This window comes from Salvelinus namaycush, chromosome 8 (genome assembly GCF_016432855.1).
Source record: "Salvelinus namaycush isolate Seneca chromosome 8, SaNama_1.0, whole genome shotgun sequence".
In the NCBI taxonomy this organism is placed as follows: Eukaryota; Metazoa; Chordata; class Actinopteri; order Salmoniformes; family Salmonidae; genus Salvelinus; species Salvelinus namaycush.
In genome coordinates, this window is record NC_052314.1 from 57,299,130 (window position 1) to 57,325,987 (window position 26,858).

The window sequence follows — 26,858 nt, forward strand, 5'->3', positions numbered from 1 at the left end:
GTCACGTGTTTGTACTATGAAACATTATGCGTTTTTTGATTAGCAAATAAAAAAAGGAATACAAAAAATATTTTAATGAATCAATAATCATTGCATTACTTTATTTTGTTGACCTGGCCTTATTTAGCTATGTTTAGAGAGCAGATGGGGACAAAGGGGTCAAGAAATAAAAGCACAATTAAAGCCTCTTCTTATTTATAGATGGACAACCCACTGGGTTGACTTTACAGATTTAGAATTTAACCTATTACCTTTCCATTCGGTGCCCTGTTTGAGTAGTGTGCCCAAAACAGAGATCATGCGTGATATTGACTTTGCATGCGTTTTTACGCATGCTATTGATCAGAGAGAGAGAGAGAGGGATTAATCGCCCTCTGCACAACTGTTGCTCTAATCCTCCTTGAGAGGATAGGCTTAGTAAAACTACAGGTTGGAGACGCTGCTACAGCCATATTGAACAGACATTTTGTAAAAAAAAAGATTGTTCTTTTTTTATTTGATGACCATATTCTAATGGCCTACTAAATCTTTTTACAACTAACTTTGACATTTATTTTCGGCCAAGTCACTGGATGAATCAGTAGGCTATTAAATTGTAATGGTCTAATTTGGTAACCTTTTAATTACTGGTTGTAGATTGGAATATCGCTTTTTGATAGTTTAGAGATTGTGACAGTGACAACACAGTTTTGAAGATGAAGGACCGATTGGAACAGTTGAAGGCGGTAAGCTACGTCTTTTTATACACTTGTTCATGTTTTCATAGCCTTGCTTGCTATTAGCTTAACATATAACCGTTGCTAATCATATATAATTATATAATAGGGATGGGGGACGTATCAGATTTACTCGTTTGTTTTTGCGCACTAGATGCGGTTGGTCCGGATGAGCGGTTTGGCCATAACGTTAAAACAACTGTTTGATCCCATTTCCAGGCCTAGAAAAGCGGAAATAGCCTAGTTGAACATTGGGCTAATAAACATTAGAGCATTAATTTATTCTAGGAAGTAGGTAGGCCTAAATGGGGTGTGATGATATTCAGGCTGTACACTTGTTAATTGGTGGTGCGTTACAAATGGAGGGGGGTGGGTACAGAGAGGCGAACAGAAGGGTTGATTAAGGAAAGATGAAAGGATTGTTTTCTCCTAATTTCCTGCACCTCTTCCAAGGTCTCAATGTCATCGATGTAGGCTATTCATTGTAGCTCGTGTGCGCTGCAATCCTTATTGTGTCTGGTTAAAAAAAAGTAACTTTATAGTGGCTTCAAAACACGTTGTTTCACTGATGTAGGAACCGCTAAAAAGCCTGTGAGTAATTATGTCGCCACAAACACACCACCACAACAACTCTGTCTGTCTGTGTGTGTGTCAACAGAAAAGTGATGTGGCTGGGGACGATGTGGAGATTCCAGTGGAGAACCAAGCCTTTATGGATGACTTCTTCGCCCAGGTATTTCTGACCGTACTCCTGATGTTTGTGTTTGTGTGTGTGTATTTGTGTGCGTGTGTGTTCACCAGTGTGTCATCATTGCCTGTCTCGGTCTCAGATTGAGGAGATTCGCAGCAGCATCGATAAGATAGATGAGAGTGTGGCGCAAGCAAAGAAGCTGTACTCTACCATCCTCTCCGCCCCTACATCAGAGCAGAGTAAACATCATCATTCAATCCCACTCTCTCTCTGCCCCCTCTCTCTCTCCTTCACCCTCTCTCTCTCTCTTTGTTGTCTCACCCACTTTATTTCCATTCCATATTGTTCATCTTTGTGGCTTGTTGATACTTCTATGTTACACCCGCTCTTTTTTCCTCTTTCTCTGTGCTCACCAGAGACGCAAGATGATTTGGAGGCAGTCACCAACGACATCAAGAAAGCAGCCGGCACTGCTCGCAACAAACTAAAGAGTCAGTAATTCTTGACTCTTTAAATAGTCGACGCACCATATCTTACCCACAGTCTTTCTGACGACCAACCGTTTTCTGACGACCAGCACAACAGTCATCAAATTGTATAAATATAGTTTTCCTGTCAAGATAAATGGTTTTTGAATGCCATGGACTCCAATGCCATAGTCATTTTTTGCTGTTGTCGTTGGCCGTAGTCACGGTAACGGTTACATGATCCCATCCCTGGCAGGTATCGAGAAGCAACTTGAGACAAACACAGAGGAACGGTCGTCAGCAGACACGAGGATTCGGAAGTCCCAGGTAACCCTTAAAAAACTAACTAACTAACCTCAACCATACCCTTAACTCTATCGGTTTGCATGTCAATCATGTCCCTGTCATTTTTCCTGTTGGAGACCGGGGTTGGAGACTCGGGTTCCATCCCCACTGGTTACCATAACAACCTCTGTACCCACCTCCACCTTTTCCCAGCATGCCATCCTGGCCAAGAAGTTTGTGGAGGTGATGACCAAGTACAACGAGGCTCAGACGGATTTTAGAGACAAGAGCAAAGGCCGCATCGCCCGGCAGCTGGAGATCAGTGAGTCTGACGTCTATGAACCTTCATAACCATGTGATAACTATGTCATAACCAGTAGTAGAGACAAGATACCTGGTGTAACTAGGGCCAGGGTTTTTTGTTCCTGGACAAGTCAATTGTCAGGAAAAAAATCAAGGCCCAAGTTACATTAAGTCGTAGATGGGAGTGCATGTTTTAACCTACCACAGACGGATTCAAACCAATACAATGCTCTTTACCAGTTCAAATACTTGGAAAATCTCCTAGTGTGGATGTTTGCTTGAATCTGCCTGGACTTAGGCAGGGTTGTCACTTTTTTTTTCTGGTTTATTAAGCCAGGCAAGCTCAAACAGACACAGATAAAGTATTTGAAACCCAGATCTGCTGTTGATGGCGTGTATTAGTATAGTCTATGCCAGCATTAAGGGCCTGTTATATGTTATTAACTTGTTATTAAGCCTTTCAAACATGTTATTAACCCTTTCATACATGTTATTAACCCCTTTCTGTGAACTCTCCACTCCACAGCGGGAAAAACAACGACCGATGAGGAGCTGGAGGAGATGTTGGAAGGAGGGAACGCAGCCGTCTTCACCGCAGGGGTAATTCTGTGTGTGTTCGTGCGTATGTGTGCATGTGTACAAGCGAGAATGTTTGTGTGTGGTGTGTGTGTGTGTGTGTGTGTGTGTGTGTGTGTGTGTGTGTGTGTGTGTGTGTGTGTGTGTGTGTGTGTGTGTGTGTGTGTGTGTGTGTGTGTGTGTGTGTGTGTGTGTGTACAAGCGAGAATGTTTGTGAGTGAGTCTGTACAAGCAAGAATGCGTGTGAGTGTGTGTGTTAGACCGTTGTGTATATCCTCTCCTAGTGTGGATGTTAAACCATTGTGTGTATCCTCTCCTATGTGTGGGTGTTAAACCGTTGTGTATATCCTCTCCTAGTGTGGGTGTTAAACAGTTGTGTATATCCTCTCGTATGTGTTTTGTAGATCATGGAGTCGGGTATATCGAAGCAGGCGTTGAATGAGATCGAGGCGCGGCATAAAGATATTGTGAGGCTGGAGAGCAGCATCAAAGAGCTTCATGACATGTTCGTGGACATTGCTATGCTGGTGGAGAACCAGGTAACCCTTCACACCTTTTAGGGTGCATCCCAAATGGCACCCTATTCCCTACGTAGTGCACTGCTTTTGAACGCTGTTTGTGTGTGCCTCTCCCAACACTCCGCCCACTCCCTTCACAGGGCGGTATGATTGACAAGATTGAGAGCAACATGGACCAATCGGTGGGCTTCGTAGAGCGGGCTGTTGCCGACACCAAGAAAGCAGCCAAATTTCAGCAGGAGGCCCGTAGGGTGAGTGGGGCTGAAACCATAGAATTAGAATGAGTAGAATGGCCGTCCCCATTCAGGTCAATGATGCCATAATAGGTCATTCTATTTATACGGCTGCAACGTCCTGTTTATAGGTCCACTTCAGTTCGGTCCCTAGACCTATTATCTATCACCTTGGTCCATACAGGAGAAGGGATACATTGGCTTCGTCCAAAATGGCACCCTGTTACCTTCATAGTGCATTGCTCTTGAAAGTACTGCACTATACAGAGAAAAGGGTGCCATTTGGGACATACACTAAATCTACTGTCTTGTACAGGGGGTTCAGCATTCTCACTGATGCAAAGAATCTCTTAAAAACTTCAGAACTTGCAATGGCACATTGAGTCTCTAAATATTTATCGTGGGTTATGATTTCTCTCTGTGGTCAGGTCAATCTTCCCTTTTGTTTTTCTGAGTTTTTGTTTGTTCTCTTTCTTCTCTCCCTTCCCTTCATTGTTTCTTTATATTTATTCCTCCTTTTCCTCCTCTGTGTCCTCTTACTCTCTCGCATCCTCTGTCTTTCTTTGCCTCTTTCTTTCCATCTTCCGCCCTTTAGAAGCAGATGATGATCATGTGCTGCTGTGTCATTCTCTGTGTCATCGGAGGGTCCTTCCTCTACAGCTTTATCAAATAGGAAATACCGTCCGGGGAAAACTTGTTGTGAAACTGAGAGGTGTTCAAAACTCCAAACTTAAACTTTTAAATCATGTATTGATCCAGAAGGATGTTACCCTGGTCACAGATCTCTTTGTACTCTTGCAAACGCCATTCCTGTCCCTGTCAAGCCAAACGTGTGGATTTCCAAGTTTGATCAGGGCCTGGATTTATAAAGCCTTTCAGAGTATGAGTGCAGATCTGGGATCAGTTGAACCTTTTAGATCACAATGAATAAGATTAGATCAGCACTCCTACTCTGAGATGCTTTATCAATACGGGACCAGATTAGATAACGTTAGATCCAGGTTATTCTTAGTCTGTGTTCCACATGGCACCCTATTCCCCTTGTAGTGTATAGGAAATAGGGTGCCATTTTGGATGTAGACTTAGGCTGTATTATTGGGCTCTTAACGTGATAATCACTTATGACTGGCCTCAGGGGAAGTTGAAGAGGAGTGTCCCAGATTACCCCCAGTCTAACCTGGGTGGATGGATCAACAGTGGTCACTCTGTCTGTCAAGAGATGCATACAGCGCTACTCAGAGGAGATACACTTCAGTCCGGCTTAAGGCCTTCCACCCTTTCGTCTTCTCTCTCCCTCTTGTCTTTTTCGCTGTCTTTCTCTCTCTCACACACACACACTCTCTCTCTCCCTCTTTTCCCCTCTCTCTCTCGTTCCTCTTTTCAGGCATGCTTCTCCCCACAGCTCCTTTTCCCACTTCAAGGATTTGTGTCAATTAGCTTTGGTAGTGTGGCTCCTTAATAATCTAAGCCAAGACAGGTCAATGATAACACTGTGTAATCATGTCAAGTAACCTAAAGATATTGGTAAACAAATTAATATGATAAAACAAAGATTCACTGCCCTATTGTCAGCTAGTAATCATAATGATCCCAAAATGGCACGTTTTTATGTTAATATTGTATTATTGTGTGTTGAAGTTATTGCTTAATATTGTACTCATGTCATTTTTATCCTACATGTGTGTCGATGCATGTACCACCAGGGAGCATGCCTGTGTCATAAAACTGTTACATGCGCTCTCTCTACAAATGATGTGTATAAACCCTGGATGACTGTATGTGTATAACCCCTGTATTGAAGCCACCGTGCAGCCATCTTGGTAATCCTCCTCAATGGTTAAAAGATTTTGGAAGCTATAGAAATGCATTTGTTAATGTCTACATTCGTTTTGACACGTTTATTCTATTACATACGCTTTAATGCATACTTTTAAATTATATTATGTGGCCTAAACATTTTTTTTTAAATGGGGAGAGTACTAACGTTACTGTCCCCACTACAAAAAAAATACTTAAATACATGTAATTTTGTCTTTGAAATACTATGGAGGACTACTCCTTTTAGGGAGTGCCAATATGGCCGACCGGTGGCTTCAAAGCATCTCAATGGCCAATACATAGCATCAGCAGTCCAGGGTTTATTTATATAAGCCATTGCTCTCTACCCCCTCTAATAATAGATAGGATAGTATGTTTGTTGTGATGCAAGCAAGCAGCATCAAGTGAATAGCCAATATGTCTGTGTGTGTTTGTGTCTTCAGTCACATACATTTGTAGTGATTTTGTAGACATTTATATGGAAAATGTTATCTGAACAAAATGTAAGGTCAGATTTCAGTTTTTTGTAGCATTTCCCCTCTGTTGACAAATAATAAAAATTTAAAAAATCGCCATTTGCCAAGTGTTTTTATTTGTAAGTTTTCATTATTCAACTACTTTAAACTGCTTTGAAAAAATAGGAATAAAACAAAACGAATTGCCTTTGACATCTCTCGCCGTCTGTATATTGTTTAATTGGCAGGCCAAATCCTCCAATTGTTGCCATCCACCCAACTGTGGGACCAATAGACAGCAGCTTCCGGACAACTGCCATGAATGGGCGGCTTTGCTGTAGCAATCCATGACCAAAGTAGCTACCCAGAAAACGTGTCTCAGCAATGCAAACCTCCGGGAGTCAAGACACAGCAGAAGCCAGGCGGCAGACTGGCCCCGTCGACCGTCCTTGAACAGGTCTACTCAATCATGGTGGTGTGTAACGGAAATACATTTTAATTTTATGGGTTCATAAGTTATATGGCAGGTCTGGCAATTTTTGTAAGGAGGTTGAGTTGGGTAACACGATGTATGAATTGCGTGGTAGTTCATTGGCTGCTTTATTGGCCCTTTTTGTATGTTGACCAATTATTATTCTCCTTTTGACGATAGTAGCAAAATGGTTGCCAATTGGAGTTCGATTCATCAAATAACTCGCAATTTAATTGGTCATTCATGTGTCGGTATTACTTTGTTTTACGTGTGTTCAAGCCTCATCGACAAAATGTATTTCTGAGTGACATAATTACCGACCATTTAGCGTCTCGCCGGCTTTGCGGTCGTTGGACGATTTTATTGTTGTAGGCGGGTCTTGAGAAACTAGTGTTTTGTGAGGAGATGAAAATGGCGGCGGATGGCTGACCGCCGTCTTTATCGGATATTATACATAAAACTGCGATTTAAACCAGCGTTCTCTGTCGATTTTAACAGAACGTCATGTCATTTAATATGACCAGGTTTTAAGGATTTTCTAAACTCTTTGGTTGATTGAAGTTTTCCAAAAGACAAAGCGGAAAGTTCCTTTGGAAATAGATTGCTCGCTGTCTGCTGTTGCATTTTAAACTTAGACGTTCGTTTTAGTTTAGCGAACAGTTTGTTCAGCATAATAAGAGAATGTGTTTTAACTACATGCCGCAAATAACCCAGGACTGGTAACCCCCACCCCCTAAAACTAGCCAGACAAGTGTCTAAATTGTATGTATTGTATCATTAGTAAGCTACACTCTATAGCTAACGTTAGCTATAACACGCGAACCCTTACATAATGAACCACACTACAATCCCAAATGCAATATTGGCGCTATCAACAAACGAAAGCTTGCTAGCTAATCCCATTCTCGGTATTTTTTATATATATATATATATATTTTTTTTTTTTGGTGATCGACAACAATGCTTCCTTTTGGTGGGGGATAGCTAGCCAAATATGCTAGCCTCTTTACTTTAGTATTTCACTAGCTATGTCCTAGTGGTAATTATCTACCTTTAGCTGTAAATAACATAACGTTGCAATGTGTAAACGCTCGTGCTTTATTTATACGGTGGTTTTAATCAAATCAAAATGTATTAACATGGCTACGTTGCTGACTGTATTTTAGATTTAGTTTGTCAGATTTGAAAGGCTTTTTTTTACCCGCAAGTGACAGTGGACATAAATATTACACTACTATAAATAAATAGATAAGTTAAGCTACATTTCCAATCACGAGCTAGTTGTAGTGTTCAGCAGCTTGACAGCGCAGTCAGGTACCCACGTGTATCGGCGAACCGCCTACCAAATAAGCAGTCCACTGTCTCAAGTGACAGTCATAAAACATGGAAGATAAGCGTCGACCAAGATTCAGCAAGCGGCTGGTAAGTAACTAGTTGGCCCAGCGTTATTTCAACGTCTCCCTGTTTTGTCTGTATTTAAAATCCATAGCTAACGGTAATTTAAACGTTGATGGTGATTAACTATTTGAAATGGCATGGACTACCGCTAGTTACTAACTATATTGAAAGGTGCGTAGTATGTGCATTTAATATTTTAGTGTGTTCAACTGTCCATATGGATTGAGATGTTGGAATTATAAAGACAGAGGAAGTGAGTTATAATGTTTCTAGTCTGCGGTTCAATTCCATGAATTGCACCAAGACTTGTACCCCATAGTTTAGGTTATGGGAATAACTCGTGTTTTTTTCCCCTACGTAACAATTTATTTCCAATACCAAATAGCTGAGAAGCTTTATCTTGCTTGATGGCGTCATGTAGTCCAGATTGGCACTGTTGACTGTAACTTGAGAAAGTACGATAAGCAGGCTCTTTGGTCAAAAGTAGTGCCTTATAAAGGGAATATGGTGCATTTTTAAGACGAGCCAGGTTCATGTGTTCATCGCTTGGGGGTTAAACAATGCCAGGAGTGTGCATCATGTCAGTCGCTCCAAAACATTGTAAAAGCAAACAGAGCGGAAGACATTTGGTTAAAGAGGACCGGATCAACCATGTCTGGAGGAGTGAACACAGGGTTAGGTTGGGCTATGGCAGGGATTAGTGAGAGCTAGCTAAATCCTTGGAAAGGAATATTGTACATTTTTGTTACATGGTACCCCCCCCCCACCCAATTTCATGGTGTCCAATTGGTAGTAGTTACAGTCTTGTCTCATCGCTGCAACTCCCGTACGGACTCGTGAGAGCCGAAGGTCCTCAAACACAACCTAGCCGCACTGCTTCTTGACACAATGCCCATCCAACTCGGAAGCCAGCCGGACCAATGTGTCAGAGGAAAAACCGTACACCTAGCGACCTGGTCACCGTGCACTGCGCCCGGCCCGCCACAGGAGTCACTAGTGCACAATGGGACTAACCCGGACGATGCTGGACCTCCCAGTCGCGGCCGAACCCGGACTCAAACCCAGAATCTCTGGTGGCACAGCTAGCACTGCGATGCAGCGCCTTAGACCACTGCACCACCCTGGAGGCTACATGGTACATTTTTGATTGAGGGTCCAATATGTCAGATAAGATTATTGATTGATGTGTTTAAGGTGAGTTCTTTTTTTTCTGCATGTTGAGAGAATTTGAACCTGTATTGCAGGTAGGGTGACTAGGGTCTGCAGCCTACCTGACTGTAGAATCTGGATAGTTACAGGTGAGGTGAAACAAAAGGCTGTTACTAGGCAATGGACCATAGACCTGATGTTTATACTATACAATGGAAGTATGTGTGTGTGCACGAACAAGTGTGTGTGTTTGTTAAAGTTGAGTTTTAAATGATAGTCACGTTTGTAGGAGCAGAACATGTGTCTCTCAGAGCAGTAGCCATGCAGCATCATGCAGAGAATACGTCTTATCAATTATGAATAGGCTGAGATGTAGTGGTCAGGTCTAGATCTCTTAGTCTCTGGTCTGTGAGGGAGTTATTTTTCTTTGCCTGTACTTTGAGCCATGCATCTCCAGAAGGCATATTGCCTGCAATACAACAGTGCCAGTGATGAAACGAGAGAAGGGGGGATGGAGGGGGGATGTGTGTGAGTGGAGAGGACACTGTCTGCTCTGTGAAGCAAGAGGAGAAGTTACTGTAGAGGCTGGCTGTCTGACTGGCCATGTGAGCAGAAATGCGGAAAACACGGATGGAGATAGATGGAGGGGGGGACACTGCAGAGGCGGAAGAATGACAGAGCTCGATAGACTGCAGGCCTCTTATTCTCTGAAAAGCAAGGAGAGGGGGAGCGGAGGATGGCGAACGAAGGAGAGATGCTGCTGCACTACGCCAGAGATGAAGGGATGTGGGAAGAAAAGAGGAAGAAGAAAGATAAAGAGAGGAGGAGGGATGGAATGGTGACACTGAAGGTGCGAGGTGTGTAGAGTCTCCATCCCACAGGATTCCCCAAGGTGCACTGCAGGAGAGGGAAAGGGCAAGATAAATATGATGGAGAGGATACTGGATTGCTACAGTGAGGGAGGGAGAGAACATCTGTAACCCTGCTGGTACTGGCTCCGAGACCCACCGTCTCTTGGCGACGATCTTTGATAATAAACATGGACAATGCGGTTAGATACTGCATCTGCCGTGTGCCCTTACCCACTCTGGTTGCTCAGGCGTCGTGGCGCGATTGTGTAGCTCAGGGTCGTCTATTGTTTCTTGAGTAGTTGAGTGAGTGGGCGGCCGGGAGACCCAGGAGGTGATCTAGACCGAAGGCGCTGGCTGTCCGTTGTTCCACAGCCAAGGCGTCTCCCAGACGGATCCACTCCCTCCCGCTCCCGTGTCCCTGGCATGGTGCTCCAATCCAGACTGTTTCTCTCTAGAGTCTGTTGTCACACAAGCAGAATTCCCGCCTTGGGAATACTAGGTGGAGCTGGACACTGCAGTATGTGTGACCAGCAGCTGGTCTGTGTGATGTCTCAGTTAAAGGTCGTTGGTTCCGCCGGGTGCTGTAGCAACGTAGTGCGTCACTGAGAGACGGTATGCTGTGTCTCAAATGGCACCCTATTCCCTACAGTGCACGATCTAGGGAGCCATTTGGTACGCGCAGCCACTGTCCACTGTACTGGGCAGCGGCCCAGGGGAGCACAGACCGACTGGCGCACTGCGTTACACCACTCACTGCAATGCCGTTGTGTCCGTCTCCTATACCAAACCACCTGAATGGAACAAAGATCTCCCGTCAACCCTGGCTTACAGATGGATAATGGATTTTGGATTTACTGGGACAGGGTCGTCTTCTTGAAGGGCTGGGCCGCCCGGAGCCAAGGAGGATTGCAGTGGCTAGCTGGCGGATGAGCAGTGAGATGGAGGTAGGGCTGGTACTGGTGCCTCATTCTGCATCTCATGGCACTGATTTGGCTGCTACAGCGGTGGATACTAGTGCTGTTTAATGTCTCGCTGTAGAGTGGCATTGGCTTGTGGCTGACAGTACAGTGCGGTCGTTTCACATTGTGTGGTGTTTGCAAGGAGGCGTGTGTTTGTGTGTTCAGGGCCGGCTGAGGATGTTTTAGAGGTGTGTGAGACGGGCGGAGAGATTGCATTCTCAGACACCTCTTATTGTTGTCCCTGAGCTCTGGGCTGCTGGACCCCCACCCCCTCCCTGGGTCAGCTGGTGCATTGCTATGGCAACCCTGGTCCACTCCCTGGTCCACTTTGTGTAGCTGTTAGCGATAGTGCTAATGATAACCGTCAGCTGGTAGACGGAAAGGCTTTCCCAAAAAACCTTCAGTTAAATGTTGACTAAAAAGTAGCCTCTGCCTTTCTGGCAGAATGATATCATGATTTTTTGCATCAATCCAATGGCCACTTGTTTTGCAAACTCTGAAATCACATGAGCGCTACACCACCATCAATGAAGCATCAAGCCTCCAGTTGACAGATAGAGCTGGTGAATAAGTAGTGGGGATGGGGGACAATATTGAGCGGATGAGCAGGGGGAATGGAAGCACTGGGTAAAAAAAAAAAGGCTCCAGGTAAACCCCCCCCCCCCCCCTTTTCTTCCTCTTTATTTATCCCCCCCATCCCTGAGAGAAGGGAGAGTCAGTGTGAGGGGAATTTAATGATAGGTTACATTATAGAGAATATGGGTTTGTGTGGGTATGTTCTTTCCTCCTTGCCCCAGTGTGTGTTGTAATACAGATACTTTTTGTAGGAGGGAGGAGCAGGTCATGTACTGTGTGTGGGAGTGTTGTTTACACAGCGGTCTTTAAGTAGCATTACATGTTACAGAAATACCTTAAAGAACCTGGGAGAAGTATTAAGCCTAACTATTACAGAAATACCGTAAATACCCTAAAATAGTGCGATGGGATTTAAAGGGTATACAGCTGCTGAACACATTGAGGTAAATCTGTTCTTTATTCCTTTTCCCTCTTCCTCACATTCCTCTTCCCTATTCCCTTTTGCTCTCCACCTCTCCTTTCCCCTCTTCCTCTTCTTTCTTCCTCTCTCCAGCGGTCGGGCACGCGGCGGCGCTACCATGACGATGGTATCTCGGACGACGAGATCGAGGGGAAGAGGACCTTTGACCTGGAGGAGAAGCTGACGAGCGAGAGGTTCACCTCAGACAGGGTCAAACGCATGGAGGGGAAAGGTCAGTGTTGGTTGTCATCACCGTAGAATGACAGAGGGTTTGAGACATTGGCTGCGTCTGAAATTGCACCCTATTCCCTATATGAAATGCACTGTAGGGAAGGGAATATGGTCTCGTTTGCACGTCGCTTACAAACTTGAGTAGCTTTGAGGATTCCCGTTTAGTTTATGGCTTATTGTGGTTTGTTTTTCCAGACCTCACCTTTGAGTACATCCAAAGAGGTGGGTTGAGGGACCCGATCATCTTTGAGAAGCCAGACGGACTGGGCATCAAGTATGTCCTACTTTTCCCCCTCAACTCTGTTGGAAACACACTCACTTTATTCTCTCTGGGGCGATTAGAATGGCTGAGATTGCGTTGAGTTTGTAAGTCTCTGAGTAATATGTAACCCTGGTTTGTCGTGCTCCCTAAAGGATGCCAGATCCAGACTTCAGTGTGAACGATGTCAAGATATTTGTCGGTAAGATTCAGTGCTTCTATCCAAACACGCCTCTTCCCTTTTCCAGTTCCTCTCCTTCACCCACTTCTCTCTATTTCTCTCGCTCTCCATCATAACACTCCCTCATTTACATCTCCTTTATTTCTCTCCTTCCCTCGCTCCCATTTTTAACACCACAGTCAACCAAACAAGCCCTGCAGGCTCTAGTTTGATCGGATCTTGACCGTATTGCCCCAGTGATATGGTCAAGTGCTGCAAAGAAGGACCTAGAAAAGCTGCAGCTGGCCCAGAACAGAGCTGCAAGTGTTGCCCTTCAATGTACACATGTCAGTCTCTCTTGGCTCCAAGTACAGGAGAGATTTGACTGCATCAATTCTTGTTTTTGAGAAATATTGTTAATTTCCAAATGGTCTGTATAAACCATTTATATATAACTCTGATAGGCATGCTTACCCACCAGACATGCCACCAGGGGTCTCTTCACAGTCGAGACCATATCGAGAACAGATTCAAGGCAACGTACATTATTCTATAGAGACGTTATCATATGGCACACCCTTCCATCTCAAATGACTCAAGCAAACCGCTAAAAATGAGCTTCAAAACAACACCTCACAGAACAATGCCGCTCCCCATCTGACCTAATTAACTGATAGCCATTATGTACAGAGCATTTTGTACCCCTTCACCTTTTCCACATTTTGTCACGTTACAGCCTTATTCTAAAATGGATTAAACTGTATAGTTTTTTCATCTATCTAAACACAATACCCCATAATGACAAAACAAAAACCAGGTTTTTGGACATTTTTGCAAAAAAATAAATGTATATATTATTCAGACCCTTTACTCACTACTTTCTTGAAGCACCTTTGGCAGCGATTACAGCCTCGAGTCTTCTTGGGTATGATGCTACAAGCTTGGCACACCTGTATTTGGGGAGTTTCTCCCATTATTCTCTGCAGATCCTCTCAAGCTCGGTCAGGTTGGATGGGGCGCGTCGCTGCACAGCTATTTTCAAGTCTCTCCAGAGATGTTCGATTGGGTTCAAGTCCGGGCTCTGGCTGGGCCACTCAAGGACATTCAGAGACTTCTCCCGAAGCCACTCTTGTGTTGTCTTGGCTGTGTGCTTAGGGTCGTTGTCCTGTTGGAAGGTGAACCTTCGCCCCAGAATGAGGACCTGAGCACTCTGTAGCAGGTTTTCATCAAGGATCTCTGTACTTTGCTCCATTCATCTTTGCCTTGATCCTGACCAGTCTCCCAGTCCATGCCTGCTGCTGAAAAACATCCCCACAGCATGATGCTGTCACCACCATGCTTTACTGTAGGGATGGTGCCAGGTTTCCTCCAGACATGACGCTTGGCATTCAGGCCAAAGAGTTCAATCTTGGTTTCATCAGACCAGAGAATCTTGTTTCTCATGGTCTGAGAGTCCTTTAGGTGCCTTTTGGAAAACTCCAAGCTGCCTTTTACTGAGGAGTGGTTTCCATCTGGCCACTCTACCATAACGGCCTGATTGGTGGAGTGCTGCAGAGATGGTTGTCCTTCTGGAATGTTCTCTGGAGCTCTCTTTCAGAGTGACCATCAGGTTCTTGGTCACCTCCCTGACCAAGGCCCTTCTCACCCGGTTGCTCAGTTTGGCCGGGTGGCCAGCTCTAGGAAGAGTCTTGGTGGTTCCAAACTTCTTCTGTTTAAGAATGATGGAGGCCAATGTATTCTTGAGGACCTGAAATGCTGCAGACATGTTTTGGTACCCTTCCCCAGATCTGTGCCTCGACACAATCCTGTCTCGGAGCTCTACGGATAATTCCTTCAACCTCATGGCTTGATTTTTGCTCTAACATGCTCTGTCAATTGTGGGACCTTAAATAGACGTGTATGCCTTTCCAAATCATGTCCAATCAATGGAATTTACCACAGTTGGACTCCAATCAAGTTGTAGAAACATCTCAAAGATGATCAATGGAAACAGGATGCACCTGAGCTCGATTTCGAGTCTCCTAGCAAAGGGTCTGAAATCTTATGTAAATATGGTATTTCTGTTTTTTTATATTTAATAAATTAGCAAAATATATATAGATATATATTTATTTTTTTGCTTGCAATTTTGGGGTATTGTGTGTAGATTGATGAGATTTGTATTTATTTAATCAATTTTAGAAAAAGGCTGTAACGTAACAAAATGTGGAAAAGTCAGCGTGCCTGAACTTTTCGAATGCACCGTACATATAATGATGTGTGGGTAACTATCAGTAGGGCCTTTTTTTGTTCCCATTTTAATTGGTGTAGTTCAGTCCTTGAGCTGTTCTTGTCTATTGATGTTCTCATGTCATGTTTCATGCTCTGGAAGAGTAGCTTCTGCTTCAGTGACAGTTAATGGGGATCCCAATAGAATACCAAATACTCTCTTACTTTCCATTTTCCTCCTCTCACCTTTTCTGTCTCCCTCCTCTTTCTTTCCTTTGTTCCTCTCTCACCGTATCACCCCTCTGTCTGTAACCCTCTCCCCCTCCTTGTCTCCCCCAGGCAGCAGGCGTATGATGGATGTGATGGATGTCAGTACTCAGAAGGGTATAGAGATGTCTATGGCCCAGTGGAGACGTTACTACGAGACGCCCCCCTCCCAGAGGGACAAACTCTACAACGTCATCAGCCTGGAGTTTAGCCACACCAAGCTGGAGAACCTGGTCCAGAGGCCTGCGTCGGTCAGTCTGAGAGTCTGAGACACGCGCGGACACACACATATATATATATATATGGCGCACACACCCTCCTGTCTGTTCTTACCGCCTCCTGTGTATCCTATCAGGTGGACATCATAGACTGGGTGGACAACATGTGGCCTCGGCACCTGAAGGAGAGACAGAGAGACTCCACCAACTCCATCACAGACATGCAGTACCCCAAAGTGCAGAAGTAAGGCTCATCTGTGTCCCAAATGGCACCCTATATAGTGCACAACTTGACCATGGTCCGTAGGCCCTGTCAACTCCATCACAGATATGCAGTACCCCGAAGTGCGACCCTCTCCCTCATCAACTGCATTCTCCTTCCCTCTTTCTCTCCTCTCCTCCTCTGTTCCAGGTACTGTCTAATGAGTGTGCAGGGCTGCTACACGGACTTCCACATAGACTTCGGAGGTTCCTCGGTCTGGTACCACATACTGCGTGGAGGCAAGGTAACAACGGACTACTTGATCTTACAATGTACGACTTGGACTCGAGTCTCGACCCGTTCTATTTGGGACCTGACTTAAGACTTGGGATTCGAATAAGAGTGACTCTAGTTTCCTCTCACTTCTTACCTCTTGAGCTCTTACTTCCTGTCAGGTGTTCTGGCTGATCCCGCCCACGCCTCAGAACCTGGAGCTGTATGAGGACTGGGTGTTGTCAGGGAAACAGGGAGACATCTTCCTGGGAGACAAGGCCCAGGACTGTCAGAGGATAGAGCTGAAGCAGGGCTATACCTTCATGATCCCCTCAGGTACCCACTTAATATGTTGTGAAATCTGGTGTGAATGGATTGTAATGTTGTTGTTTTTTAAATGTAGAACTGCCTTAATTTTGCTGGACTCCAGGAAGAGTAGCTGCTGCCTTGGCAGCACACACACACACGTTTAATCATACTCATACTTTGGCACACATACAGATATTTAACCGTTTAAACTTTAACCTAGTGTTCCTGTTTCTAATGTTTCTTTGTTTGTGTCCTATCAGGTTGGATCCATGCGGTCTACACTCCAGTGGACACCCTGGTGTTTGGGGGAAACTTCCTCCACAGCTTCAACATCCCCATGCAACTCAACATCTACAGCATCGAGGACAGGACACGGGTGGGACACACACACACACTCTCTCTTTCATCTCTCTCTCTCCTAAATGCACTGACTCTTTTTTTTATTCCTGAGCACTCGTAGAAGAGACGTTCCAATGTATGTAGTGGAAGTTACTAATAAATTGAAAGTTTAACTTGGTGTCTCTGCAGGTACCAGCTAAGTTCCGTTACCCGTTCTACTATGAGATGTGTTGGTACGTGTTGGAGAGATACCTCTTCAGTCTGACCAACACCTCCTACCTCACGCCTGACTTCCAGAAACACTCCCTGGGCATCGGTCAGTGCCAACACTACCCCCTCTCACTACCCCCTCTCTGTCTCTCTCTGTTCTCTCACCCCTCCCCTCTGTTTCTCTGTTCTCTCACCCCTCACCTCTGTTTCTCTGTTCTCACCCCTCCCCCCTCTGCTCTCTCACCCTCTCTCTCCCTCTCTGCTCTCTCACCCCTCACCTCTGTTTCTCTGTTCTCACCCCCCCCCCCCCTCTGCTCTCCCTCTCTGTTCTCTCACCCCCTCCATCTCTCTCTACACCACCTCTACTATTCCAGCTTTACAGCAGGCAGCTCAGCACTTCTCTAACCACCATTACTCTATATTAGGTGGTTACGTTTGAATGACAGCACGAGATCTATAACTCGAGACGTGCGTTCTCTGTATTTCGTTAGACTACAAACCGTGCCTTTTCTCTTTCCAACTCCACCTCTTAATCTCTCCGTCCATCCCTCCCTCCCTCCCGCCAGGTCTTACCAGAGACCCCTCCACCTGTGAGTCGGTCAACGGGCACACCCAGGAGGAGGATGAAGAGGGTGCTCCCCCGACCCAGGGCTCTAAGCCCGGGGTGAAGGTTCACCTCACGCCCTTTGAGCTGGAGGGGCTGTGGAACCTGCTGGGGATGCTAGAGTCTCTGCCCTCACAGAAGAACTGTGTCCCGGCAGGCATACACGATGCTCCCGCTCTGCTGCACGACATCAGGGTGAGGGATGGATGGATGTGGGTGTCTGACAGAATGAAATATCCTCATATCAAAGTGGATGCATACGCATGACTGACTGACTGACTAAGTCACTTTGGATAAAAACCGTCTGCTAAATGGCGTATATATTATAAAGGTTTTGTGTGTGTGTTTTCATGTACTGACCTTCTCTTGTCCTCTGTAAGGCCCTGCTGAAGGAGCATGCTAATGACATCCCCAAACTGTCCTACACTGGCAAGCCCATCGTCAAGTGGCCCAAGAGGGTGAGAAGCAGACACCGCATTCAGTCACATGCTCATATTGGCCCTTTACACTCCTACCCATATATAGGATCAGATTGGCAGGTTTGGAGGGCAATACGCGCCTTCATTTGGACGCAGTGGCTGTACAGTAACTTGATATACCTGACGCCAGAGCTCAGTCTGTCTGTTTCACAGCGCTGGATGGGTTTGGACTGACAGCCGTGTTTTGAACTTGAGCACCACACGCGACAAGAAGATGCCCTCGTCCCTCCCGCTAATTGGGCAACCTATTGCACTTTTTTTTGTTGTCTGACTGAGAGAAACACTGTAAATTTAAGAGGACTCGGATGTATTTAGAACGGTGGAAAGGTCGAGGATGACAATAAATACCGCTTTGATGTCGTTACAAGCAAGCCAAACACCTGGGAGTCCAAATGTGCACTTCACATTTCCGTATCATAAAAGTCATGTCTATACAGTGACAACGTTACAAGATAACATGGCGGCGTACCCTGTTCCGAACAGAATGAGCCTATGTTTGTTTGTTTGTGGGGGGAAAATTAGCCGCGGAACAAGCACTCCTGACTGACTTTCTATGCTCACCAAAATTCCAATCTGTTTCTCTGAATTGTCTTGTGAAAGCCTAACGCTGTAAGATCGTATTTTAGAACTTAGCGAGTCATGTTGGCAATAGAATACGCTTTCAAATGATGCCCACCTGACCCAGACTGCAGTTTTCTAGTGAGATGTTTTTGGACAGCGTGAACCACAACAGTAATTGTGCGACGTCGCCGATGCAGGGCTGTGTTCCAAACAAATCAACTTCAAGTCTGCTGCTCTAGTTCCTCAACGGCACAACTAGGAGAGCTCAAAAAATGACTTTTTTTTTTTTTATAGTTGAAGACTGTTCACATAAGTGCATTGAAATTCATATTTTTTATAATGTTACTGAAAGTATCCAGATTACAGTAAATGTAAAATGCAAATCAAGTTTAAATGTTTGGATTCCATCTTGTGTCAGGTGAACTGTTGTCCTCAACTTTGGTTTAATCATTTTCCCATAATGTCCAAACTGTTGCTACCGTGCGTATGCTTTTTAATAGTTGCTCTGTGAGAAACATAAACCTGTAGCCCTGTCCATATAGGCCTATCCCCACAAGTGTTAACACACACACATACGTACATTGTCATAAGACTGTGGCATGACTTGCACTCTTTCTTAGACTTTCTTAGAATGTACTTTTCTGACTCCTAAATCCAAGGGTGATTTAATCCACAGAGGGATGCTTTCCCAGACAGATTTAAGCCTAGTGCTGGACTGTTGCCTTCGTCTCCCCTATTGTTTAGATTTTTTTTTTTTTTACTTTGAATTCACCTTTATCTCAATCATTCTCGTCCCCCTCCTTCCAGCCGTCGTGGTACCAGCCCCCTCCCCCTCCTCCCCCGGTGGCTCGTCCCAAGCTGTCTGCCACGGTGGTGCCCCCGCGACCCCAGAAGCCCGCTTCCTCCATGTCCGTGCTGCGGCGGCGGCGTGTGCGGTGTAAGCGCTGCGAGGCGTGCGTCAGGACGGAGTGCGGGGACTGTAACTTCTGCAGGGACATGAAGAAGTTCGGAGGGCCGGGGAAACTCAAACAGACCTGCGTGCTCCGACAGTGTCTGGCGGTGAGAGCGAGCCGGGGGGGTGTGTGTGTGAGCGAGTGGGATGGTGTGTGTGTGTGTGTGAGAGAGAGCGAGCGGGGGGGAGGGCATGTTTGGATGTGTGTGTGAGATGTTTCATCCATACAGTAGAAGCATTGTCACTGTCTCCCTCTCTTTGCTAGCTGTGTGTATCGCTTACTGCTTTCCTTTGATGCCTGGGTCCTTACTCTGTATCTCTTCTTCCCAGCTAGTATATGGTGTGTGTGAGAGTCATTCTGACAGAATATACTAGTCTGTCAGTATATTAACTCCTCCCTTTCTCTCCCCCAGCCGGGTCTGCCCCTGTCAGTGGTGTGTGAGATCTGTGCAGATGGGAACCAGGAGGGAGGAGAGGGGCCAGTCTTCGCCCTCACCCTCATGGAGTGTTCCAACTGTGCCCAGATAGCCCACCCCGCCTGCCTGAAGGTAACACCGACACTCTCCTCAAACTATACCCTACCTTCAAGTTTCAGCTTGATTTGCCATATGTAATAAATGCATGTTGAAATCTTACTCACCAGAGCTCTCACAATCAAATCAGCATTAAAACACACGACATCACTTTTTGTTGTTGTCTGTCATCAGTACAGATGGAGGTTAAACTCTCCCTCTACTTCTCTCTGTTGGTTCTCAAACAAAATGCTTTACACTTCTCTGACCATCTCTCTCTGTCTCTCTCCCTCCACCACTGTCTCGCTGTCTCTCTCCCTCCACCTCTGTCTCTCTGCCTCCACCTCTGTCTCTCTGCCTCCACCACTGTCTCTCTGCCTCCACCACTGTCTCTCTCTGTCTCTCCGTCTCTGTGTGTCTCTAGGTAACAGGGGATGGTGTGGTGAATACAGATCTGCCCAGCTGCTGGGAGTGTCCCAAATGTGTTCTGGGAATCACCGACACTGAGGTAGACCCTCCTCTATCCACCCACACACACACACACACACACACACACACACACACACACACACACACACACACACACACACACACACACACACACTGTGTCCCGGCTAGCTAACGGCCGTGACTCTCTCCCTGTGCTGTGTGTCAGTCTTCGGGCACCGATGATGATGACAGTGGGGCGTCCGTTGGCCTCGGCGCTGGCGTGAGCTCCCTCTCCGCCACCCAGGGGCCTCTAGGGGTCTCCATGGAGCCAGGCTCTGCTCCTGGGTTGGGGGACGAGGGCTGGGGCAGGGCGATACTGCTATACCCAGGGCTGGTTCCCAACCCCCCCTCCTCCTGGTTCTCCGAGGCGCCCCTTCCCTCCCCTGGGCAGCTACTACTAGAGCAGCACGGCCTCAAGCGGGCGGGGAGATGGGCAAGCGGGCGCAGGAAGAGGGTGAGAGGCCTACCGCTGCCACCGTCCTTCCCCCCGCCCGTTACATCATCATCACGCGCCTATCACTGCTCTGACTGACGAGGGGAGCAGCTGGGGGAGACGTGAGGCTTTGGGCTCCACAAATACTGGGCGAATGTAGAACCCTTTGCTTTAGGGTCGATGTCAGATACTTTATCTGTGCCTGTTTTCAGCTTGCCTGGCTTAATGGACCAATCGAAAAGTCTGGCACTCCAGGCAGACTCAAGAAAAATATTTAAAGGGGTTTTCAACTATTTGAACACAGGTCTAGTCCATGTATTTGTGGAGCAGAAAGTGTTTGTAGCCTGAACGAAAGCCCAGTGCATGTGGAGGTTGAGCGAGAGAAACAGCAGCTTGTGATGTGAATGTGCTTGTCTGTTTTCAGTGCAGCAGGCATTATGTCAACAGAGATGTTACAGTATTCAATGAACAGTGAATTTCTGTTGCATTGATGTTTCTTTCTTTTTTTTGATTTCAGGTGAAGGGGGACAAGAATAAAATGTTACACGCGGTAAGTATGGCAGCCAATAAAAATGTATTCAATTAAACCGAAGACAGTTTTTCACCCTTTCCCTAAAGGATACTTTGCTCCCTCCTCTCTCCTTTCCTCTGCCTTCTTTCATTTTCTCCTTTCCTCCTTCCTTCCAGAAACGCAAGTCTTCTTCGTATCTCGACGGTCGCATCGCCAAGATCTACCGTCGCCGTGGTCACAGCCGAGACGACGACGACTCGGGCAGTGATGATGATGATGATGATGATGAAGGCGGAGGAGGCGGCACGGGACAGAAGATGTCCGGGCCACGCTCTCGCGGCAGTGGCTCCGCCTCTCGGAGAGGTTACGGGACTGGGAGGCGGGGCATTTGGAGAGGCTCCTCCCACAGAGGGGCAGGCCGCGGAAGCGCGCTGTCCCCTCACTCCTCCCTGAAGATGAGGCGCGGCAGAGGAGGGCTGGGGGCGGGCCGAGGGGATAGAGACGGGGGGCGTAGGGAGAGGGGAGGGAGAGTGCGCCTCCGGGGAGGCACCAGGATGCAGAGACGCAGGGACGAGTCAGAGGAGGATGACGACGATGATGACGACGACGAGGAAGATGACGACAGTGAGGAAGATCGGCAGCATCAACGCCGCAGGCGGAGGAGAACGGACGACGATGAGGAAGACGACGATGAGGAAGACGATGATGAGGAAGACAGCTCGGCCCGGGACCTGGAGGGGGAGGATGAGGACGTGGCCGATGAGGATGAGGAAGACGACGAGAACCGGTCAGACTCTGAACCAGAGCCTCCCGTCCTCCTGGTGTCTGACCTTAACGACGACCTCCTAAACGGCTCGTACCTGACAGTGACCCTACAGCGCCCCCCCAGGGCCAAACGCCACCCCGGCTCCATCGTGCCCAAGCTGGAGGCCGCCATGTCTCCCAGAACCCACGGCGGCGGTCCAGGTTACGTCCAGCATAAAACCCTCGGGAAGACGCTGCACAAAAACGGCACGGTCGCCGCCGGCAACGGCCTGGCCCAGCCCGCCAAGAATCCAGTCGGCCGGCCGCCTCGTCACCGTATCAACAATCCCCACGGCGACACAGCAGACAGGGAAAGAGAGAGGGACACTGCCTCTCATTCCTCCTCTGACTCCTCGGCCTCCCCCCCCACCCCTCCTCCCCACTCCTCCCACTCTCCTTCCTCGCTCCTGTCGCTTCCCTCCTTCAAGGATGTAGGAAACGAGAAAGGAGGGGAGAAGGAGGTGTGGGTGGCGGTGTTCTGTTACCTGAGCAGAGCCGAGCTGGCTAGCTGTATGACTGTCTGTAAGGCCTGGTACAAATGGTGAGTGTGTTATTAGATTCCAATTCACAGCCATAAGCATGGCTTGTAAGTGATTGGGGGGGGAAATCTATACAGTTGCATATTGGCATATTATTTTTGGCGATATATGGTATTAACAATATCGCAATATTTTCTGCTAGTTGGTTGTTCTCCATCTTTTTAAATATGGAGCCAATTTGTTTTCAGCACTTATTTCCATGACTGATCCAAACTGGTTTCTCATGGCTCTGTTGTCTCTCTCCAACAGACATCTATATGGTGAGCAATATGTTTGGAACATCGAATCGCAATAAAATGACAGTATCCAATCGCGTTACTTATAGAATCGCAATCCATATCGTATCGGCACCTAAGTATGGCGATAATATATCGTGAGGTCCCTGGCAATTACCAGCCCTACTTATTGTTTCTATAGACAAAGGAGTTTATTTCCTGTTTCTGGTTCAACGCAGCTTCAGGATATTTTCTTCCATTTTTAAAATGGCATGACACTCTCCTTTAATCTGTGGACCAAAGGGCACTTTCTGTGGGGCTTCTCCATGAAGCGTGGTTTTTACACCAGAGGACGAGGAGACAGTCATGTCATTTTTAATGGATGAAAAATACTAAAGCTGCGTTGAAACGGAACCAGGAAACCTCCTTTATCTAACAGTACTATCCTCGTTTCTGTACCCCCCTCTCCTCTCATCCCTCCTCTCTGTAGGAGTTGTGACAAGCGTCTGTGGAGTGGTGTGGATGTATCGCGGTGTCCCTCCCTCTCCTCCCAGGCCGTGCAGGGCATCATCAAACGCCAGCCCACCTCCCTGGACCTTTCCTGGACCCCCGTGTCCAAGAGACAGATCACCCTGCTCATACACCGCCTGCCAGGTAGGACACACATATATAGCTACTCTACACACACACGCACACACACACACACACACAACAACATCCACCACAAGTCTACACACACACCTTACCATTGCAAGATTAATTAAAACCTTCTCCATCCTCTCTCTCTATTCCACCCCGTCTCTTCTATCAGGTCTGAAGGAGTTGATGATAGCAGGTTGCTCCTGGTCGTCCATGTCAGCCCTGTCCACCCCCAGCCTGCCGTGCCTCCGTACCCTGGACCTGCGCTGGGCAGAGGGGGTCAAAGACACCCAGATCAGGGACCTGGTCACACCACCAGGTCACTAGTCGATACTAACTGACTAACAGGGGTGTTAGGAGTTAAATCTCTCTCCTTTTCCTCCTGGCCGTTATGACTGCAGCAGGCCACTGGTGCCGTGTGTGTTTGACTATAGTAGTTTGTCTTTGAGGAATTATGTAGCTGCCTCACCTCCCCTATGATGAATGAATCTCGAGTTTTAGGTGGTTGGGTTTGGCGAGTAAGTATTTTATATTGAATGGGGTGGGTATGTGACGGTACTGTACGTATCTAACCCCTCTCTCCCTGCAGGTTGTGACAGTCGGTCTCGGCTGCGTGGCTGTGTGGCGCTGCGTCTAGCCGGCCTGGACATCAGTGACTCCACCCTGAGGCTGATTCTCCGTCACATGCCCCTGCTAGAGAGGCTGGACCTGGCCCACTGCAGGGACCTCACGGATCAGTCCGTCTGCCTGCTCACCGCCGCCGGCACACGCAACACGCTCACAGAGATCAACCTCGCAGGTAGGTGCGCACACACACACACACTCTCCCTCCCATGGAATGCATAGAGATAAACCTTGAAGGTACACACAACCCACATGTGAATTTGCAATTGCTGACATCAGCCTCGCAAGTACACACACACACACACACACACACACACACACACACACACACACACACTCATTTCCTTCATACAGGTTGTACACCTCTACCTCTGTTTAAGCCCTCCCTCCCCTTCCTCCCCCAGGCTGTAGCAAGCTGACGGACGGCTGTCTGGTGTACCTGAAGAGGGCGTCTGGCCTGGCGCTGCTAGACCTGCGGGGCTGCAAAGGTGTGACGCTGCGGGGCTGTGAGGGCTTCATCTCGGACCTCTCTCACTGCGTCCTGTTCTGTATGACGGAGGAGAAACTCATCCAGAGGATATCCTAAAACTGACCCCGTTCTTACCCCTACGCAAGGGGCACGTAGAGACCCCATACCAGCCAGGCAGGGGGGAGAGATGGGGAGCAGCCAACACCCCTCCCCCGAAAAGGAGAGCAAGCGCTCCAGAAAAAGGAGGGCGAGCAAAAAAAAAAGTGAAAAGACGTTCCCACTCCTCACTTGGGATGATAGAAGACATGGAGAGGATGGAGGGATGGTGTCAGGAGAGGAGAATGTGCTGTTGCAGCATCATGTGTTTATTAGGAGGGTTAGGAATCATATGAATAGCACAGACACTTGTTAATGTTGTTCACGCTACAGGGCTGAAAATGGGAACCCTGGGCCTCCCGAGTGGTCTAAGGCACTGAGGCGGCGCGAAATTGGCCCAGCGTCGTCCAGGTTAGGGGAGGGTTTGGCCTTGTCAAATGATGTCCTTGTCCCATCACGCACTAGCGACTTCTGTGGCGGGCCGGGCACAATGCACGCTGACACGGTCGTCAGGTGTACGGTGTTTCCTCCGACACATTGGTGCGGCTGGCTTCCGGGTTAAGCGGGCATTGTGTCAAGAAGCAGTGCGGCTTGGATGGGTTGTGTTTCTGAGGACGTACGGCTCTCGACCTTCACCTCTCCCGAGTCCGTACGGGAGAGCGATGAGACAAGACTGTAACTACCAATTGGATACCACAAAATTGGGGAGAAAAAACGTTAAAAAAGAAAATGGTAACCCTGTGGATTTTTGTGCTACATGGTCTACATGAACTAGAGTGAATTAGGGTTTAGGTTTCAGGGGAGGTTGAGAGGGAAGGGGACTGAGGAAGACTCAGACATGACTGGCGTGTCCCACTAGGTTCAGATTCTATGCCACACTGCCCAACACTTCCACGGACTCCTTGGGGAAACCGAGGAGACTCGGAAGCACCGAGGGGATGATGATGATGAAATGCAAACGAGTGCCAACCCATTCCTAGAAATCCCCCCATTTCAGCTCTCTTCTTTTCGTGCCATCCTCACCGCTGTTCCTTACGCTTACAGCCATGAGTTTTGTTGGATAAAAACCGTACTGTATTACTGTATCTCTCATTAGTTACATCCAAAATGGTACCCTGTTCCTCATAGTATACTACTAGAGCCCTGGTCAAAGGTTGTACTCTATATAGGGAATAGGGTGCTATTTGGGACGAATACATTGTTTCTCTTCAGTTTTACTTGACTCCCTTTCTCACTACCAGCCACTACAGGTCTTAACTTTGCTTCTTTGAATTCCCTCATTTGACAGAATATTTTCCTCCTGTCATTTTAATGTCTTTCTTTTCTGTCAGTCTTTTACAGGTGTAATGTTTTGTTCATCCCCCTGTCTCTGTCCCCCAGAATGCTATTGTTAATAATGTTGAACCGGAGGGCTCTTGGGTTGGGCGCGTCCCAAATGTCAGTTGTGTCCCAATATAGCGCATTACTTTTGAAAAGTATTGCACTATATAGGGAATAGGATACCATTTGGGATGTAGTCTTGGTGAATTGTTTTGGTTACCCTACTGCAGTTACTCAATGGGACTGTAATGTGCCTGTAGCATTGCAATCAATTATGTAATTATTTTCTGAAATGTTTTGCAGAAATTCTGTTAATTTGTGGTTTTTACAAGGGGAAAAAAGAAATTAAAACAAGAAAAATCTGAAATGAATATTGTGTGCGCAAATCATGATTGAAATTAAGTTGAGGTCAGTTGCCAAATACAGTGCCAGTCAAAAGTTTGAACACCTACTCATTCAAGGGTTTTTCTTTATTTTTACTATTTTCTACAATGTAGAATAATAGTGAAGACGTGACACATGGAATCATGTAATAACCAAAAAAGTGTTAAAAAAATCTAAATAAATAATAAAACCCTTACACAGTCTGGAGGTGTGTTGGGTCATTGTCCTGTTGAAAAACAAATTATAGTCCCTCTAAGCCCAAACCAGATTGGATGATGCATCGCTGCACAATGCTGTGGTAGCCATGCTGGTTAAGTGTGTCTTGAATTATAAATAAATCACTGACCATGTCACCAGCAAAGCACCATCACACCACCACCTCCATGCTTCACAGTGGGAACTACACATACTGAGATCATCCGTTCACCTACTCTGCGTCTCACAAACACAGCGGTTGGAACCAAAAATCTCAAATTTGGACTCATCAGACCAAAGGACAGATTTCCACCAGTCTAATGTCCATTGCTCGTGTTTCTTGGTCCAAGCAAGTCTCTTCTTATTATTGGTGTGGTTTCTTTGCAGCAATTTGACCATGAAGGCCGGATTCAGCCAGTCTCCTCTGTA

General features: G+C 46.8%; 2 protein-coding genes across 3 annotated transcripts; both read left to right on the forward strand.

Moving 5' to 3' along the window:
* Positions 1 to 695: 695 nt before the first annotated feature.
* On the forward strand, positions 696 to 4,462 carry LOC120052215 (syntaxin-3-like). Its single transcript, XM_038999039.1, has 10 exons — positions 696 to 725; positions 1,375 to 1,449; positions 1,547 to 1,646; positions 1,824 to 1,898; positions 2,131 to 2,201; positions 2,373 to 2,481; positions 2,989 to 3,062; positions 3,443 to 3,577; positions 3,697 to 3,807; positions 4,385 to 4,462. The coding sequence occupies exons 1-10, from the start codon at positions 696 to 698 to the stop codon at positions 4,460 to 4,462; spliced, it is 858 nt and encodes a 285-aa protein (XP_038854967.1).
* A 1,951-nt stretch (positions 4,463 to 6,413) lies between these two features.
* On the forward strand, positions 6,414 to 24,981 carry LOC120052890 (lysine-specific demethylase 2A-like). Of its 2 annotated transcripts, none has more exons than XM_039000094.1 (21): positions 6,414 to 6,537; positions 12,021 to 12,159; positions 12,354 to 12,432; positions 12,573 to 12,619; positions 15,125 to 15,303; positions 15,408 to 15,514; positions 15,683 to 15,776; positions 15,928 to 16,081; positions 16,315 to 16,430; positions 16,583 to 16,709; positions 17,170 to 17,402; positions 17,588 to 17,665; positions 19,055 to 19,306; positions 19,613 to 19,747; positions 20,136 to 20,219; positions 21,151 to 21,183; positions 21,321 to 22,489; positions 23,193 to 23,356; positions 23,514 to 23,660; positions 23,931 to 24,140; positions 24,370 to 24,981. In XM_039000094.1, exons 1-21 carry the CDS (start codon positions 6,532 to 6,534, stop codon positions 24,549 to 24,551), a joined length of 3,735 nt encoding a protein of 1,244 aa, XP_038856022.1. In that variant the 5' UTR covers positions 6,414 to 6,531; the 3' UTR covers positions 24,552 to 24,981. The 2 variants fall into 2 exon arrangements, with proteins under 2 accessions (XP_038856022.1, XP_038856021.1); XM_039000093.1 differs by lacking the exon at positions 6,414 to 6,537 and adding an exon at positions 6,940 to 7,956.
* The last annotated feature ends 1,877 nt before the right edge of the window (positions 24,982 to 26,858 follow it).